Source organism: Coffea arabica, chromosome 5c, assembly GCF_036785885.1.
Source record: "Coffea arabica cultivar ET-39 chromosome 5c, Coffea Arabica ET-39 HiFi, whole genome shotgun sequence".
In the NCBI taxonomy this organism is placed as follows: Eukaryota; Viridiplantae; Streptophyta; class Magnoliopsida; order Gentianales; family Rubiaceae; genus Coffea; species Coffea arabica.
Window position 1 is genome coordinate 45,346,304 of NC_092319.1, and position 16,387 is coordinate 45,362,690.

Genomic DNA, 16,387 nt, shown 5'->3' on the forward strand with positions numbered 1-16,387 from the left:
GCAGGATCAAGACATTATTGTTAAGCTCAACTAGAAATTTATTATTTGGCCATTGTTTAATAGAAATACATGGTGGAGAACTGGTTTAGTGAAGCATAAGAACACATACGCTGGTAATTTTGGGTGGAGAGTGGAATGAAAAGATACTGTCCAAAAGAAAAGGGCTGTAGTCATAAAATCGGACCATGTGAATCAAGGTACAAAAAAAGAAAAAGAAAACAGTTGTTCATTTAAGGACTTCCAAAAGAATTGTTAGCTTAAAGCCACAATCTAAGGTGATAATAATATATGGCTTGCTCGTACTTTTTAACTTCTCCGTGCATCATAAATTATCAAAGTTGGATCATTGCAAAGTAGTTTTTTAATTATTTCCTTACCTATTTATTGTTTTAATTTGCATGCAGTGACCAAAAATGAAAAAAAAAAAAAAAGAAAGAAAAGGAAACGCATACCCACAGTCTGTTACTCCTTGTTGGAATAATATATTGGTTGCTGAAAAAGATGGAATATAGGTACCATAAACTGGAAAATTATGACTAAAGATTAAGCTAAAAGATGAGTCTCCACTCTCTAACATCCAATGCTTTTTAACTTGTGACGGAGAGTGACTGGAAAACCTTTTGGTTCGGGGTTTGATCAGTTCAACCGATTCAATTTCGGTTCAAAGGTTTAATAATTTTTTAAATTTATTTTAGTATTAAAAACTTTGAATAAAATTAAAATATTTATTTTAGAAATACAAATTTAATAAAAACCTGTTGAACCTCCTGTTTTATCGATTTTTATCGGTTGAATCGATTTTTGACTGAATTTGACGAGTTTAATTCATTTTTTTTTGATTATTTATTGAATCGGGCCGAAAGCAAGACCAGTTCACGGCTCGACCGATCGAACCATCCAATTTGATCCGATTTTCAAAACATTGATCACATCGAGAACTATGACACAAAATGGAGCCTAAATACAACATTCTAAAAACATATGAAAAATGGAGCTCATAACTTTGAAAGTCACGAACTCATGCCTTCTGGCATTAAAACACGTGCAAGTGATAAAAAAAAAAAAATTGCGTTCGCTTGATCTATAAAATTACTTATAGACTGTACGATATATACACTAGCTGATACATAATGATATAAGAAAAATGAGAACGAAAATGGTGCATGACCACGAAAAGAAAGTTCCCCTAACTATTGTATACATCACACGATGGAAAAGTGATTCCTGTAAATAAGTTTTTGCTAAAAGATAAAGCCAACAAGTTTAAAAACCAGCAAAAAAGCCAAGCTCAACTCAAAGATTGTGACATGAAAAATGGAACCTATTCAACGTAACTCATGATCAGGACAAAAGATGATGTCTGTAACCGCAAGGGCGAGAGGTCCCTTTTTACCTCACACTTCATACGTTACAACTCTCGAGTTTTGGCTGTATAGCACTCTAATCCTACCATTATCATGTGATCAGTTCACATAGAAAAGTGCAAGAAAGAACAACAAAAGAGTTGTCAAATAAATGCCATCTTTTTTTTTTTTTTGGGGCAAGAAATCCTTGAAAAGTACTGAATTAATCAACAATTACTCGTTTCTGACTTGTAAAATACTTCAAAGCCAAAAGAAAGAGCCATAAATGCTGCATTAATCCGTCCTATTCCTCGTTAAATCTTCCCATAAATTCATTTGAATGTAGCAACAAAAGCAAAAGAATTACTCCCTCCGTCCCATTTTCTTAGTCTTGGTTTTTTTTTCACACAGATTAAGAAAGTGTAATTAATTTGGTTGGAAACATAAATTTAGAGTAATAATTTCCTAAAATACCCTTATGCTAATCACGAAGAGTGCATTGAAAAAGTTCAATGTATTCAATGTAGTGGGTTAGTATTTAATAACAATGTATTAATAACAAAATATTTAATAAGGGTATTGTAGACAATTTGAAAGATCACTACATTTCTTAATGGGAAAGTGGACTACAATTTGGGACAGACCAAAAAGGAAAACAAGACTATTAAAGTGGGACGGAGGGAGTAGTATTTGTGATGGATCCTCGTCTAGCAATTAAGGCAACCATTCATGTTCTTATTAATGAATCAAGGGGTTTGTTTGGATTGTTTCATATTTCCCCAATTTTATTTGCTTACATCATCTTTACAATTTCCAATACACCTTTTTATCTTCCCAATAACTTTTTATCTCACATACATCACATCACAAAAAGTGCTACAGTAAAAATATCCTAAATAATCCCAAATAACTTACAATCCAAACAGACCCAAGAATTATCAAAAAATGAAAACCTTAAAATTGCTTTTTACCAAATGGGGCTAGGCATCATGCAATTATGTACTACTATAGAAGATTAGAACAGTGATAGAGCATCTTATTTATTGGGAATAGTTCCACAAGAAAACGTACTCTGTAATCTTTAGTGCTACTGTTACATGTTTGTCACATGCTCCCTCCATCACCCACAGCCACCCCCCAAAAAAAAAAAAAGGAAAAGAAAAATCCTAAGAAGGTGAAAAACCCATCACTCAGACAGTATCTCACAGACGGGAGGGAGGGGGGGGGAGACGTCACTGGTCAAACAGAGTCCATGAGGGATCACGCTCATTACCCACTTTATTCACTTCCTTTCGAAATCAATGTGCATTTAACACCAAAATCATGCAATGTCATTACATAATCATGGCCGTACACGTGGCACCCGCTTAAATTATTGGAAATCCCGAACACCTGATGACCGATGGACCCCACCGCGAAGGCCCCCCACCATAGATAATCCACAAATTTTTCTTGCATCAGTAAGTAGCAGCAGCAGCAGTAGTAAGAGGGAGAGTAGTGTACTGGCACTAGTACTTCTCTGCATCACGTTTTCTAATTCCCCGGATGCACACGGTCAAATCTAACGCTCCAGATGATGAAATCTCCGACTGGGTTCTTTCCAACTAATGGGGTTGTGCCACGTATGATGGGATTCTGGTGGGTTTTGTGCGAGTGTGTAGAGGGGAATATTACCATGTCTTAGAGGGAACAAGAGAGAGTGATGTGAATAAGGCCAACCTTTTACAGAGAGAAAGGAAGAAGAGAAGCAGAAGAAGCTGAGAGAAGTGTAACCGTTTTGTTTCTTACCATCTGAGGAACCGAGGGAATCTTTTGTTTTTTTCTTGGTGGGTTTAAGATTAAAAGGAAGAGGAGAGGAGGTGGAAATGTTGTTGGGTTTTTCTTGGTGTTGTGGGAAAACTAAGGTATATGCTCAGGAGTCCCAACCCAACAACTTTTCTATATTCCATCGTATTCACTTGTGTGTATTACGTACGGATATATGTTCAGCCTTTTTTTTTTTTTGTCAATTCTTTAATTTAATCTTTGATTCCATCTGGGTTTGGTGAATTTATGTAGCTTTTGGTAGAAATGATTTGATTTTTATTATATCTGTGCAGAGTATTTCAGCTGTTCTTTGTTTTTTTTGGGGCGGGGGGTGGCTGGGGCCGGGCGGGCAATGGGGAACGCAATGTTGTACTTGATTTTTCTTTCCTGTTTTTAAATTGTACTAGGAATTGGTAGAATGTGATGAGTTTTAGGTGGGGGTTTAATTGAATTAGATGTGAGAATGTGGAAAAAGAAAGGATTTTGTCCCTCCAGTGTTCTCATTGTCATACATGTTTTTAATTGGTAATATTAGGGCGAGTCTTTTGTTTTTCCCTTTTTGAATCTTTTCATCCTTTCTCTTTGTTTTTTCGACAAAAATTTGTTCTTGGTAGGGTTATGATGGAGTAATTTTGCACTCATTGTGTGTTGCTTCTTTCATTAGCAAATGTAGCGAATCATCAGCTGATCATTTGTGGATTTGCGTTATTGATCATATTATCTCTTCTTTTAATTTCATTTAATAAAGTTCAATTCTTGAAATTTTCTTCATGCAGTTCTATACGTTGATGCATGAAAGTTACTAAGGTGGAATGAATTGAATCATTAGTATCCAATGGTTAGTTATTTCAGGGCGGTAGTTTCATTTAAAATTGCATTGGATGTGTCATCGGCATGAGAGAAATGAGAGCTACAAGGTTCTTTTAAAGTTAAGCAAAGAAATGTCGAAACAAACAGTTTGTTTGATGTCTTGCAGTTGCTATAAGTGTTGAAGCAGTTAATAGAATGTACTCTTCCTCGTGCTGATTATATTCTCTTAATGGCTTTTCGTTCCAGGTTATTGGACTGGTAACGTGTTATCAAAATTAATGCCAGGGTCGTCCTGTTGGATCTGTATACTAATTGAGCTACTTATCAATTTACATCTGCCAAATTGGAAGCAAAAACGTAATTTGGAAACTCTCATTTATTCTGGCATTCTTTATTGAACTAGTAACAAATTTGCTTAGGCACTTCAGAACGTGGATCATGTCTTCCATAGACAATAGGGTTAGTTATGTGCCCACATGAAACAAGACCTTCAGAAATTTGATATATCTGGATGTTCACTTTGGTTACATAGAATTTAGTCACAGAAAGGATGAGTCATGCCCATGAAGCTTTCGAGATAACTGGACCTCTATGTTTTTTGTTGTTGATGAGATGTATACTCTGTCTAAAGAACTAATAATTTAGCATAGCCTTTAACTGTGATGGTTGGTTGATAATCACTTATATAATGATGTGCAGCAGATTAGTCAATTGAGTTGAATGATGAAGTTGATGATGTTGTCTACTTAGCTGATGTCTGTGTTGTTTCTATAATTCTTACATGTAGTTAAGTGCGATCTGCCATGCCAAAGAGGTTTTAGAGGAAAACGGGACATGATTGTTTTGGTGAGGACATGCTTGAGCCAAGGGAAACTGATATACCAGCTTTGTTTCTGGTCTTTGTTGTGCTTCCCCTGGTTACATATATCTTGCTAGGAAAATGGAGCGAGTCAACGAAAAAAAAAGAGAGGGTTAGTTTGCTTACTCAACAGGCAGCTGAAGAATCTCTTAGAGTTGAAGCAATGACTGCTACTACTGTTGCCCCTGTGTTATGCTTGCCAAACAATTCAACTCATCAGTGTGCAAGATGCTTTGGTCAAAGTACAACTCGCTGTAAACGGTGCAAGTCTGTTTGGTACTGGTATGATCTTAGTGTTGGTTTTGAACACATTTGCATGTAATTTGTATCTGCATATACTGTAGGAATATAAAACTTATCTTCGGTATGTGAACTGTGGTTAACTGCGGTATTCTATAATTCTTACTGAACAAGTTTTGCTAGAATGCATGACAAAATTACATTGATTTAAAATAAAGGATTTGGAAAGATATATCTAATTGTTCTTAGTTTTATTCCTAAAAAATGTATCTAGCTGTTCTCTTCTGAGGCTTAAGAGTAATTGTTATTTGTCAACTTGATATTTGTTAGTCTAAACTTTTGAGCTACTGTGTTTGCAGTTCCGGAAAGTGTCAGATTATTCATTGGAGGGAAGTGCACAAGCATGAGTGCCAGGAATTGGATAGCAATTGCAGCATTTCATCTCCTAAACTCACCCTAGCCAATGAGTTTCCTGGTGGAGTATCACTTGATGGCAGTGTAGATTTCCAATCCTTTGAGTACAATAACAACCAACCTATGCTTGAAGAAACTCCTTCAGAGAATACTAGTTGTTCTCCCTTGCTGCCCGTAGCTGTTACAGCTTGTGCGGAAGTGGATACATCTGGGACCCCTTTGACAGAGAGAAGATCTGTGGACAAGCGACCTTCTTGTAAAAGCAACAGAGAAACGTTAAATAATGGTCTTGAGCACCTACCAGATTGCTCTGATAGAGCAAATCCTAATGGGGTTTCTTGTTCACCCTTGTCTTGTAATATGCCGGTGAAGCAAGCTTCTATGGGACACAAGGTTCTTAGCCTTGCCAACTGTGACATTATAAAGTTTTTATGTAGATATTTGTTATATCCTGAAAACTGGTCTTACTTTTGGTTGCAGTCAAGAGAAAGTGATTCTTTGCTAGACCATGATGTCAGCATTCCTATGGGAGTGAGCTATGGAAATGCAAATGCAAATGCAAGAAGCACACAGGAAGAACATCATATGATTCGACGACAGAGCAAGCATATTTCTGACATGAGAAATAATTATGCCACCTCAAACTCGTCAAATAATGAAACGAGTTTATGTAATACTCCCTATTCAATGAATGGAGAAAACTTGCAGAAGAAGGAAACTACATCTCATGATGAAGTAGCAGAGGCATGTTGTTCAACTCAAAGGGCTACAAATAAGAGAAGCAATAAGGCTAGAAGTGCATCTCAATCTCCAAAGCTCCATAAATCACCAAAATCAGTGATTAAAGCGTCCAGAGAACAAACATGTTCAGATCTGGATCTTAAGGGTGTAACAGCGTATAAGTCTAGTAAGTCTGAAAGAAGCATCATTTTCTGATTTGTCCCTGCTGATCTGTGATGTTTACTTAACAATTGGTTATGAAACAGAAATTAATCGAACAAAGGATGCTGGCCCTTCACAAGGAAGTAATGGTGTTACTGGCATGGGAATTATGAAGATGATTGGCTTCATGAAGCCTTCAAAACTTGAGAGACTAGAGACTTCAGAAGTAAATTCTGACCAGCATAAGAAAGTTAAGGTCTGAATTATAGGATCAGTTCTATTATCATTTAAACAGATAGAGCAAAAATATTAAATAGGAGTAATGCATCTGTTTGAAACATTTCAGCAAAGATTTTGTTTGCCAGTTCTTAAGCTGCTTGACTGATGAATCTAAATGGTGTATTCTGGGCCTAGTCATTCATGAAAGTTTATGGATAAATTTTTTTCTTTTATTTCACAGATGCTATTTCCGTATGAAGATTTTGTGAAGTTCTTTCAGTATGAAGTTTTCAACATGTCTCCAAGAGGTCTTATAAATTGTGGAAACAGGTATTTCTTCAAAATTTTTCCTGCTTTTCTTGTGCTTTTACATATCAATAGCTCTAGAAAAATTTTATAGATATAGGAAATGTACAGACTTTTAATGCAATAATGTACTGAAACAAATCTCATAGGATTTTTTATTATTTGTCAAGTATTTTCAAGATTTCTTTCATTTTACTGTGCAGTTGTTATGCCAATGCTGTATTGCAGTGTCTGACCTGCACAAAGCCTCTCCTTGTGTTTCTGCTTCAGAGATTGCATTCTAGAGCTTGTAAGTGATTGTACTTTTATTTCTTTCTCTTCATCGCCATTTGAAACCTTTGCCTACGTCTTGTACACATGTATACTTGCGTGAGTCTGCTTTATTTGTATATTTACTTGGATATGTGTCTAGATGTATGTAAGTGTGTGTATTTTTCTTTGGATTTTGAATAACGATCTCACTAACCGTTAACTAATTACCAGCTTGTATCAGAGATTGGTGCCTCGTGTGTGAACTTGAGCAACATGTAATGATGTTAAGAGAAAGTGGAGATCCAATTTCTCCAAGCAGGATCCTATCACACATACGTGGTATCAATTGCCAGATTGGTGATGGAAGTCAAGAAGATGCTCATGAATTTTTGCGGTCAGTGATTGATGCTTGTTTAGCTTGGCTTGTCTCAGAATGAACTCATGTTTGAAGGAAAATGCAAACAATCGTTCAAAATGTGTACTAACCTTACATCCTTCTTCATGGTATGTCTCTTTAATGCAGGCTTCTTATTGCGTCAATGCAATCGATATGCTTGGAAGGATTAGGCGGTGAGAATGTGGTTGATCCCAGATTGCAGGAAACAACTTTTGTACAACATACATTTGGTGGGAGCCTGAGATCAAAGGTCCTTATTTACTTCTATTTTCCATTAGAATCTTTCTCACTTTTGGATGCCATGCATCTTTGTTACTTCCTGTTGTTTTTATTATTTGCAATAGTTGCTAAGTTTAACCTTCTTACTGTCAGGTGAAATGTTTAAGATGTCATCATGAGTCTGAGAGGTCAGAGAACATAATGGATCTGACACTGGAGATATTTGGTTGGGTGCAGTCTTTGGAAGATGCATTAACACAATTTACAAGTCCAGAAGAACTTGATGGAGAAAATATGTATAGATGTGGCAGGTCTGTTGAATTTGTATTTCTGATTCACAACCTGGTTGTAATGCTTCTGATGGTGATTCTACTGTTAAAAATTGAAGTGGTTGACTTGTGGTTCACTGGTGGTTAAAATTTTTCACCAAAACAGGTGCGCTGCCTATGTTCGAGCTCGAAAGCAATTGAGCATACAGGAGGCTCCAAATATACTAACTATTGTGTTGAAGAGATTTCAGGTACGCTTTTTTTTTTTTATCAAGTCAATGCACTGTCATCTGGTGGAAATGGCTCACAGAAATGGATATTGTACCTGAATAGATTAGATCTGGACTTTTTGCACATTAAACTGGCGGTAGTCTTGACTTGTTCATTTATAGAAGGTAATCATGGGTATGACTTGAGCTGGTGACCTCCCTTTAATTGGTCACCAACTTTGATGGACTTCCAGGGCCGTTTAGCTCATGGCTTTGATGATTTTAAATCTGAAGCATTAGAAGGAATGAAATTACACTTGGAATGAAACCAGTGCAAGGGTCGAGTCTGGCAAGCTAGTAACATTGTGGGCTCATAAGATGCTTAACATTAAGGAACTGTTCGCATTCAGATATCTTGGTTTTTGTTTCCTTATCCTGGGATATGGTTACATATGTCCCTTTCCATCTAAATTGCTTTGTTTCTTAAGTTTTATTGGTCTAATTTTTATGATAATATTCAGGAAGGACGTTATGGGAAGATAAATAAATGTATCACTTTCCCGGATATGCTAGATATGGTCCCTTTTATGACTGGGACAGATGACATACCTCCACTTTACATGCTTTATGCTGTTGTTGTGCACCTGGATACACTAAATGCATCCTTTTCTGGGCACTATATCGCATATATCAAAGATCTGCAAGGAAATTGGTTCAGGATTGACGACACTGAGGTAAATCCCTATCATCTTAGTGTAATTATTATCAGCAGTATCGGATACAATTGACTGATATGATGATTGGATGATGCATTATGGAGCTGAAGTAGCTGCGATTTTGTTCTGCCGTCTGATTGGAAAATGACAAGTTTGAATTTTATACTCCTCTCCCTTCCTTTCTTGAGTAGTTGTAGAAAAAAGATTCCTTCTTCAGAATGCTTGCTAATAATTGCTTTAGGTGCTCCAAAATCCTAGGTTACTGTGTAGCTATACCATTCAAATGCTGAATTGTTACTTCCTGACCTCGAATCTGTGTTAAAGAGAATAAATGCTGTTTTTCTTCTTTTGTGCTATACTTCTGCTTTTACTGGACAACTTTAGATCTTTTGGATCATTTAGAGGTCTCCACTCTGAAGTATCTGTCTTTCTTTCATATTTTTATTTTTTAAATTATTATCTCAAACTTTTTGACTTCCATCTTAAATGTCTTCATTATTTTGTCGCAGTCTTCTCATTGTCTCATGTATTCTTCATTTTATCATCTTAAATAGTTTCTGCACTTTGTCATGATCTTCTACTGATCTTATATGTGTTCTGTCCTCCATGTCATGCTAAAATGGCAGGTACAGCCTGTAGAAATGACTCAGGTGATGTCAGAAGGAGCATATATCTTATTTTACATGAGGTGATCATTAAATTTTTTTATTTAGCGTCTCCAAGTTATCTTAACCACCGTGTTAAGATGATATAAAAGATCTCGAAATGCTGTCTTTTTGAACCATATTTTTGGGAGACCAAATAATCCTTTGGATTTTGTTTCCTATCATAGGAAGCACAGATTTTATACCATCAAAAGAACAAGTAATATTTATCTGAAATGATGTAGATTGCCCTGTTAATGGCCAATGTCAATTTTCTTTTTCAGTAATTTAATAACATTTGTGCATGAATGCCTACTGTGTATGACTTGGTGAAACTAGATTTCCTTGCGATGTTGCAATGTCCTTATCGCAATGATGCGAACTTAGTTTTTTGTTTTCCAGTAGGTTCTGCTCAACTAGTATAACCGTATTTTGACTTTCTTCAATCAAGTGTTGCAAAGTCCTAATACTGTTTTGTTAGGTCATCCCCGCGGCCATATAGGGGCTGTACGAGAAAAATTACCCGCCAGCAAGCTGCTGGGATCCCAAGGCACTGGCCATCAAGAGCTCAGAAGTCCTCCAGACTAGAACAAAGCAGAGTGAGTCACCGTGTTGCTGACCCTTGCCCTCCTTCAGATCATAATTGGTGCATGAACTTTTCAAGTTACGGAACTGGTCTCAGGAGTGAGAGTGGGAATAGACATCCTGCTGAGACTTATGCTCAGCCACTGAGCAGGGAGTTCTCAGATGCTACATCAAGTGATTGGTCCCTTTTCACAAGCTCAGATGAAGCATCTTTTACAACTGAGAGTACAAGGGACTCTTTCAGTACCGTGGACTATGCTGATGCAAGCAATATTGATCCATTCTCGTCAATATTTAGCAACATATATCCATCAGGGTATCCACCTCAGAGGACTCTAGCATGTAATATGTTTCCAACCAGCATGATCCAAACTAGATTCTTTTCAGAGCAGAAGGGTTCTGTTGCGGAACACTATTTGCCACCTCAACCTCTGACCAGAGCTTTGAGTGGAAAGAGTTCGAGAAAGGTTGTGTGGCCTTCTGGAGCATTCCATAATGATACTCATGATGGCGGACATGTAGGATATGGGAATGATACCAGCAATGGACTTTCCCAAACTTCTGTAAATTGTAACATATAGAGTATTCTGGGAATTCAGACTCGATTTTTAGGGCAAACTAGCTAGGTACAAACTGTGCCTCACATTTTTGGCTTCTAGTATTTTAATTGATGGGGCACATTTAGTTTATAGGTTAAATGTCAAGAGAATGAATTCCTGTTGTATTTAAGTTTACAGTTGAAAAGCATAAGATTTCTCATCTTTATCTGTCCATACTGCTGAGCTGCAGTGAATAGTCAAATGTTCCATATATAAAGCTTTTAAGGCCATTTTGTTCCTCTTGGCTTACTGTAATGAACTGGTGAAGCCTTTTGAGTCAAAATTCTTCATATGGAGAAGCCAGGCTTTGATTAGACTGTTGGTGCAACCATATGCATTGTGATCTTCTTCTTTTTTTTTTTTCTCATGCTTTTTGTGGATTAGATATTACTCCACTATTTTACTGCAAATTTCTAGCTGGAATACTGCGGCGTGGAATCTGCTGCCCTCGTTAATTAGTCACGGTGAGATGCTGACATGAAGACAAAGAATGACCGTTGGAAGCATTTTCTTGAGAAGTTGCATGGCTACTGCGCATGACAATCCAGAAGCCCACTGCAAAAGACTAGCCACGAAGGTTTCTTGCCGAGTCTCGAAGAAAATACTTTGTTGGATTTTGTAGTTTATTAACGACAATCATGGCAGATAAAAAGGTTAGGTGCTGGTAGCAGCCGGCAGCCTCAACTGTGGACGGTGACAAGAAGAATTCATGCATGGTTCTCAAGAAAGCAAATTTCAATTTCGTCACTGGAAAATCCATCTGGGTCCGAAGATTATCAATTCCTCAAGGCAACAACAGAATGATCGATCATCAAGTACAAGTTAACAGATGCAGGATAAAAGTACGCAACTTGTCTTGCTTAGCTTCGAGGTAGACTGCTTAAAGTCGCAATATTTTTTATCTTCCAAAAAATGAAGGACAGAGGCGGCACATGTTCTGGTTAAGCAGAAGAAAATTAAGACGCGCTTTTTGACCTTTCAAGAAAGGGATGGACTGTTGACTGTTGCGGCGGATCCAGGGGATTAGTAAATTAAGCTACTTAGGGGAAAGCTACTTTGACTACCAGACTGGAAAGGAAATTATCGGGAATCTACAGTAATATTTTACAAAGAAAGTTACAAATTGTGTTCCCATTCGCTTGTCAATGAGTAGTTGACCAAAGAGGCAGAATGTGCATGCAGGACCGATCAGCGTCCTTCTTTTTTTTTTTTTTTTTTTTGTTTTTAAAATAAAAATTAGCATGTGAGTTTTGTGTGTGTGTGTGGAAGGAGGCAGTACATCTTCTATAATTATTACCCTTTTGATGCATTAATTATAAATTGTACAATCAATCACTATTGAATTGAAACTTATACTACAAGGAATCCTTCAGAAAAAGAAACTTATACAAGGACGTGAGATTAGGGACGGATGTGTACATTTAAGCATTTCCCAAACGTATTATGGAAATCTGGAAAGCACTGAAGCTTTCTTGGTTCAACTTTCCTGGCAATCAAAATAATAGTGGTGTGCTCCATATTGGAAAAGAAAATTGGCACCCCATTAATAATTTAGGAATGAGGGAAAAGGTGCAAAAATGACTGCACCTTACTACTCCTTTCCTTTTTTTTTTATAACTGACGTTTAAGAAATTTGCTCTAGTGTACTTTTATCTGTCATCTTATTATCCCTATACAGTATTAATTATTTTTTTCACAATTTTACCCTTTTATCTCTCTTTTCCAATACAGGGTTCTTAATTACTACTCTAGTTTGCATTGCTTTTGGCCTAGTAAAACAGCACCATTTAGTGAGAGAAAACATGAGTGAATTGGACAATTAATGAGGGTACAAAAGGAAAGTAGTGTACAGATTTAAACAATGAAAAACTTTTCTTAATTGGTGTGCAAAACCTTAAACGTCAGTTATAAAAAAAAGGGAGGGAGTACAATTTATAATTAATGCCTCATTAGTTAATTGCATGGGGCATTTGGGAGCATATGATCTTCTGGAAGATAAAAGGATGCTGATTAAATATGCATATGATCTTCTTTATACCTGTTTTTTTCGATTAATAAAAGTTCATTATAGTCAATTTAACTGCAAATCTAGAAGGTTTGATAATTCAGCTTTTTTATCTCCATCTAGTTTCTTGCAAAAGAAACTAATAATAATGTCTTCTATGTACCGTGTTTTGCATTTAATTTCTAGTTAAACCACCTTAATTAGGATCTGAATCTGATCGCGATTGTTGAAGCCCAAAAGGTCATAAATTGAGACGTAAAAAGTGAAAGGCCAAAAATTCATGGCTTCGCTTTTCTACTTAGGAAATCTTCACATCAATGTGAAACAAATGGTCTACGCTGCCAACTACTACGGAGAGCACAAGGCCAAATAAATTTCTTACTAGGCTCGATTCGAAAAATTGACTATTGAAGCAGTTTTAGATTTAAAAAAAAAAAAAGTGCGATTCCCCAAGGGAAAGGGAAATTGAGTTGATAACTTCACATCTGTACGTATTTAGTATTCCATTCATCAATTTTATTTGTTATGATCAACGTTGCAAACACTTCAATTAAGAAAAGGGTTAATTACAAAAACTCCGCCTAAGGTATATCTATTTTTGCACTTTGTCTCCTAACATATAAATTTTTTTTCTTTATTTTATGCCCTAAATCGTTAGTTGAGTCTCGTGTTGTGTAATGGTAATATCAAAAAGATATTTATACCCTTAATAATTAAATGTAGTAATTCCCCTAGCCAGTTTAGAATTCAATAACGGTTTAGGGGATAAATTGAGAAAAAAAATAACATTAGAGAATAAAGTGCAAAAATGACTGTGCGCGCCTTAGGAGGAAATCTAACAGAATTTGTAAAATTGAATAGGAAAATATTTTGTGACTTATTGTCTTTTATGGTGTTTAGTTTCAGGAGTTTCCATTAATTTAGTAATTGAAGCACGATCAAGAAGAGGTTATGAATGCGTGAGAAGTCAAGAATCATAGGGACCCATGTTGGAAGTGTAAATGCAGACTTTTCTCCCTTCTGAACTTCCACGCACACAAGCAAGTGATGAACCCCTCAAGGAGTGGGATGATTAAAATCAGTGATTATGTTGTAGTTGAAGAATCTGTTGGAAACCATCCCCCAAGTGTAAGTGTGTAACCGCAGGACTCTTCTTCTTCTGTTGCATTTGCTGACCAGATGTTTGAGCTAGTAGCTATAATAATGGGGGCTGTTAATACGAAACACCGGTGGTTGCGCTCCATGCTATCAGACTGGTGCTGCTTGGAGAGGTATGTTTGTTTGTTCGATTTTTCTTCCAAGTTGTAACTATATTCTTGAATTTACATATTTGTTGGAGCAATTTTTTTAGTGTGAGCAGGGATTATTGTCAAACTGCAGTTTCGTGATCAAGGTACCATCCAGATAAATGTTCGATCAAGGCACCATCCTGGTTCGGACGTCTGAAATTAATTAGTTTGATAAGAAGCTATTTTAATCCCTACTTGTAATGATTTAACAAGCACAATCACGAGAGAGTCGAATAATATCACTGGTAGATTAGTTGGCGAATTTTGGAGCACTGGTTAGTAAATTTTTTCAGCAAAATCGTAAGAGTTAAAATAGTACCATAATTCACACGACACACATTTAATTTACTTTACGTTAATATATCCAATAATGCATAAGCGATCCAATTAGACTCCAAGGGCAAAGGAGAACAACGATTACAAGAAATGATATATAATGGCTGCCAATCAACATCAATAGCTAAGAATGAATAATTAACCCCCATAATCTGCCCCTTCTCTCTGAACCCACATCTGAAAGTCAAGAATCAATTGGCAAGGCGGCTCGGAACAACTCGAGAGCTTCACCTGTGGGTGAACCGGTGGAATGACGTAGCTTTCTATATGCCTCAAAATCAAATGGATTGTAAAGACGAGGATGCTCTGAATCCACCAGCTCTGATGGTGCTTCAACCCTCTTACCTCTCGGTCCAAACACGAACAATGCAATTGAGATACGAACAGTTGCTTTATAGCATTGTACTCTATGCTTGACGTTGTTAAATCTTCCATTGCTCCATACCTGCATGCATGCCTTTTGATCAGCCCTTCATTGGCTAATAGCAAAGTTACATACAATTATAGGATTCCAGATGCAATCGCAGAGGTTTGTAACTTTGAAAGTTATGAACGTATAAAACTTCTTCAACCGTTACTTTTATTGTATAATTATATACACAGAAGTTACGAAGTACTGCTGCCTAAATATGGATTCAAGGCTGCAAAAGTTACTTGCATTTTTAGTTGATATGGATATAATATTGAGAGAAAAGAAATTTGTAAGGCTAATAATTACCATGCCAACATCTCCAATGTTGATAACAAGGGTGCCTGGTATGGGATCCACGGAGACTAAGTCTCCAGTAAACTTGTTCACAACCTCTAGACCGTTAACCAATTCATCATCCTGTAATATGGTGATGAATCCAGCGTCTGAATGCATTACAGCACCGGTTGATCCAACACTTTCTGGGTTATAATTGTACTTATTCATTTGGAACTGGCAAGGCCAATCCTTGAATGCCTCTAGTCCACCCAAACCCAACCCTTCAGTCATCTTTCCACCAAGATCTTTCGCAAGCTCGAACAGAGCTTGAGAGTGCTTCAATATAATCTCCCTGCAAGAAAGCCGAATTTTTGAGCAGTTGTATACACATGATCTTAGTTAAGAGAACCCTTTGTGCATTTCTACTTTGGGACGAGAAAATTCACCTTTGATGTGGAGAAGCATGAACTTGAGTACAAAAATCATCGACAGCCCCCGGGGAGGCCATGTCATAGATATTCAGTCCCTCGAAATATGGACTTGCCATGTTTGGTGGCGTGTATCTCTGGCCAGGCCCAGGAGGAGAGTCTCCTTGCTTGATTTTGAATGGAAGATCCAAGAGCGAGCGGCAAACAACTTTCATTTCTGACAAGACTGTCGATGGAATTCCATGGTTCACTACCCTAAAGCAACCCCATTCTTCACATGCTTTCACTAGTTTCTCCGGTAGACCATGAGGGTCTTGCATGTCAATTAGTGGGACACCTTTAGTTTCCATCTCTGATCTTGTGGATATTTCTCTTAAAATTACACTCTCTCTTTTTTCTTCTCTGCTCTCTCTGAGATTGCTTGAATCAAATCTAAGAGTGTGTTACTCCTCAATGCCACGCAGTCCTTTCATATATAGTGGTTTAAGGCTTTTGAGTTGTTGGGATTACAACGTTAAATAGTCACATCAATCGGACTTCTTGGAGGTTTCTTCATTTTTTTCTTTTTTTTCATTTTTGGTTTTTTGGACGCGTCTCTCGGTCGATTTTTGTTTGTTGTCCTTGACTTGGATTATATTGGTCAATTTTGAACTTGTTTCTGGAAAACTTTTATCCTCAATTGAGCAATAAGCTGTAGATTTCTACCAAAATATGTCAGCTATTTGATCACAGAAACATATATCTGAAAATGAGCAGCAGATGATGATGGCCCCCGTATGGTCAGAATAGCACCCCACACCATTCACTGAAAGGAAAGTTGAAGCAAGAAAACATTCTTGCCTTTCCAGTCTAATTTTGATGCCTGCAATATG

General features: G+C 37.0%; 2 protein-coding genes across 3 annotated transcripts; one reads left to right on the plus strand and one right to left on the minus strand.

Moving 5' to 3' along the window:
- The first annotated feature begins 2,748 nt into the window (after nucleotides 1–2,748).
- LOC113690708 (ubiquitin carboxyl-terminal hydrolase 15-like) lies at nucleotides 2,749–10,931 on the plus strand. 2 transcript variants are annotated; one of them, XM_072051189.1, is made up of 15 exons: nucleotides 3,111–3,247; nucleotides 4,206–4,316; nucleotides 4,747–5,100; nucleotides 5,418–5,865; nucleotides 5,953–6,379; nucleotides 6,459–6,610; nucleotides 6,815–6,903; nucleotides 7,083–7,168; nucleotides 7,363–7,525; nucleotides 7,655–7,778; nucleotides 7,901–8,058; nucleotides 8,183–8,267; nucleotides 8,747–8,959; nucleotides 9,568–9,629; nucleotides 10,067–10,931. In XM_072051189.1, the coding sequence occupies exons 3-15, from the start codon at nucleotides 4,814–4,816 to the stop codon at nucleotides 10,749–10,751; spliced, it is 2,979 nt and encodes a 992-aa protein (XP_071907290.1). In that variant the 5' UTR covers nucleotides 3,111–3,247; nucleotides 4,206–4,316; nucleotides 4,747–4,813; the 3' UTR covers nucleotides 10,752–10,931. The 2 variants fall into 2 exon arrangements, with proteins under 2 accessions (XP_027064507.2, XP_071907290.1); XM_027208706.2 differs by lacking the exon at nucleotides 4,206–4,316 and having other exon boundaries at nucleotides 2,749–3,247.
- Nucleotides 10,932–14,398: 3,467 nt separating this feature from the next.
- Nucleotides 14,399–15,968, minus strand: LOC113690187 (2-oxoglutarate-dependent dioxygenase DAO-like). The gene is made up of 3 exons (XM_027208011.2): nucleotides 15,534–15,968; nucleotides 15,118–15,439; nucleotides 14,399–14,844 (listed from the first exon to the last, which is right to left on the minus strand). The coding sequence occupies exons 1-3, from the start codon at nucleotides 15,863–15,865 to the stop codon at nucleotides 14,584–14,586; spliced, it is 915 nt and encodes a 304-aa protein (XP_027063812.1). The 5' UTR covers nucleotides 15,866–15,968; the 3' UTR covers nucleotides 14,399–14,583.
- Nucleotides 15,969–16,387: the final 419 nt, after the last annotated feature.

Bases quoted from the DNA above. Each gene is read 5' to 3' on its own strand.
- LOC113690708 (XM_027208706.2), top strand. From the start codon at position 4,814: ATGCTTGAGCCAAGGGAAACTGATATACCAGCTTTGTTTCTGGTCTTT. The intron at 7,779-7,900 runs GTCCTTATTTAC...TCTTACTGTCAG, and splicing joins GTGGGAGCCTGAGATCAAAG to GTGAAATGTTTAAGATGTCA. The intron at 8,268-8,746 runs GTACGCTTTTTT...GATAATATTCAG, and splicing joins TTGTGTTGAAGAGATTTCAG to GAAGGACGTTATGGGAAGAT.
- LOC113690187 (XM_027208011.2), bottom strand. From the start codon at position 15,865: ATGGAAACTAAAGGTGTCCCACTAATTGACATGCAAGACCCTCATGGT. The intron at 15,440-15,533 runs GTGAATTTTCTC...GCTTTCTTGCAG, and splicing joins CATGCTTCTCCACATCAAAG to GGAGATTATATTGAAGCACT. The intron at 14,845-15,117 runs GTAATTATTAGC...GCATGCATGCAG, and splicing joins ACATTGGAGATGTTGGCATG to GTATGGAGCAATGGAAGATT.